Consider the following 2,116-nt stretch of genomic DNA (forward strand, 5'->3'; position numbering starts at 1 on the left):
AATTGTTCACGTGGTATATGGATGGTCCCTAACGAAGAACTCAGTGTCTGCTTCAATTTACCAATGGGTTGCCATAGTGTAACCCGTGCTGAGTCTCAGTTACCAGGTCAACGTCGTGGCTTACCTTTGAACTTTCGCAACTATCGAGTTCATGGACGAATTTTCCATAGAAATGAAGAGCGTAAAATTTCAATAATTAGGCTTTAAAAATTTTCGCGCGGTACGGCAAGACGACGACAACATGATCGTTTTCGTCTAGATTCGGATGGACATTTAAGTGGCAATTGCGTCAGTATAATTTAGTGCAAGTAATCCCTGCAATGAACAATTGTTTTTTGAGCAAAAAAAGAAATGATGGCGTCACAGAGTTTGATGACAATTCGGTTGGACATTTATGCAAAAAAAGAAACGTTCACTTGGAATCTTCATGACATCTGGATTAAACTTAATTGGATTTGCCGATTTCATTTAGATTCTCACGATACAATTCTACTTCTCCATGTGCGTGGTTTTTGTGACGACGAAAAGCCAACCTTTGGCAACATTTTGTAAAAGAGTATTCTTCAAACTCTGTGACGCCATCAAAAAACAACAAAAAACACTTCTTCATTGCAGGGATTACTTGCACTAAATTATACTGACGCAATTGCCACGAAAATATCCATCCGAATCTAGAGTCATGGCAACTGCGTTGCGTAATGATTGACATTGTACGCTCTTCATTTCTACAAAAAGTCGTCCATTAACTCGATAGTTGCGAAAAGTTCAAAGATAAGCCACCACTTTGACCTGGCAACTGAGGTTCAGCACGGGTTACACTATGGCAATCCATTTTTTGCATATTTTAAATTGTTGTTTTAGGAAAGCAATTCCATATTCAAATCTTTATAAAAAAAAGGGATGTTGAAAGAATTCGATAAATTGTAAACTGTATTTAAAACAAAAAGTATTAAATGCCTCGTTAAATAAGTGAAACTTACGTCGCTTTTTCAAATATGTTATTTTGCATTAAAAATTGAGTAAGAGAGTATTATCTACAATAAAAGAGTTGGATGAATTGAAAACTCCGCATTTTACGGAGAATTTTTATTTATTGTTCATTACTTTTAGATATTTAAAAAAATTTTAATATATTAAGAAAAAAAAGTATCGAGCCATTTTGGAAATAAGTAAAATTCAATTCTAAAATTTTGCTAAATAAAAAATGATAAATTAAAGTTGAGTTCAACAACTTCTAGTTTGAAGTTGGTTGAGGCTCACCATATGACTTGGTACGATCCTGCCTTGCAATTCTTATCCAAAGTTTTGTCACCGAGATCCAAGTGCTTCGATAGCGAAGTCGGTAGAGCGCGCGGTTAGGACACACTAGTTTATAGGTAGTTTAGGTGGGGAGGGTTCAATCCTCGGCGAGTGCGATTTTTAAAGCGTCTAGGCGTACGATTACATGTGTAAGTAACAGTGTTCGCGAATTACGTACTTTAATCATTTAGAAAATGAAGATTATATAAAAATAATTTCGAAAACAATGTTTTTTTTTAGAATTAGTATTCAGTTGAGGCACTAGTCTATTGCTCCGATACTACATATTCTTATACTAAGAAAATATTTTCTTGAAGTGTAATATTTTCTTGATTCAAGAACAATTTTTTTCAGTGCATTTATGAGCCGAAAAAGGTTCGCCCATCTCAGCTTAGACAAGGCTTGTCTTGAGACAAGTAAACGTCGTCTTAGCCAAGACAAGGCTCGGTTTGAGACAAGTGAACGCCGTTTTAACTGTCGTGTCCATAAAAGCAAGACGAAGGCCTATGTCTCGGCTCAATTTTGAGACGCAGCCAGACATAGATGTCTTGGAGAAAAAATCAAGACATAATCAAGTCGAACTCGAGGCAAAGCATTTTTACTCGGGTATGTTCAAAATCGATTTTTAGAGTAAAAATGTTCTCATTCTCACAATTTAAAGTCGATGCGAGAATAGAAAAGATGTGTTGATTTCCAGACGAGTCGATTGACCTATAATACACTGAAAAAAATGGTTAGTTGCGACAAGAAGCTCCTTATTAGTAGAGTTGGTATAAGCTACAACAACTACTTCGATGGTAACAGTAACTAACCAGTT

At 35.7% G+C, this 2,116-nt stretch overlaps 1 protein-coding gene across 1 annotated transcript in view; it reads right to left on the reverse strand.

Moving 5' to 3' along the window:
• Positions 1-489: 489 nt before the first annotated feature.
• LOC117182697 (spermine oxidase-like) overlaps positions 490-2,116 on the reverse strand; it is an 11,360-nt gene continuing 9,733 nt past the window's right edge. Inside the window, exon 8 of the mRNA XM_033375802.1 lies at positions 490-570. Coding sequence (XP_033231693.1) covers positions 490-570 — 81 coding nt within the window. The remainder of the gene's footprint in view (positions 571-2,116) is intronic.

The sequence above is a fragment of the Belonocnema kinseyi genome, chromosome 2 (genome assembly GCF_010883055.1).
Source record: "Belonocnema kinseyi isolate 2016_QV_RU_SX_M_011 chromosome 2, B_treatae_v1, whole genome shotgun sequence".
Taxonomy (NCBI): Eukaryota; Metazoa; Arthropoda; class Insecta; order Hymenoptera; family Cynipidae; genus Belonocnema; species Belonocnema kinseyi.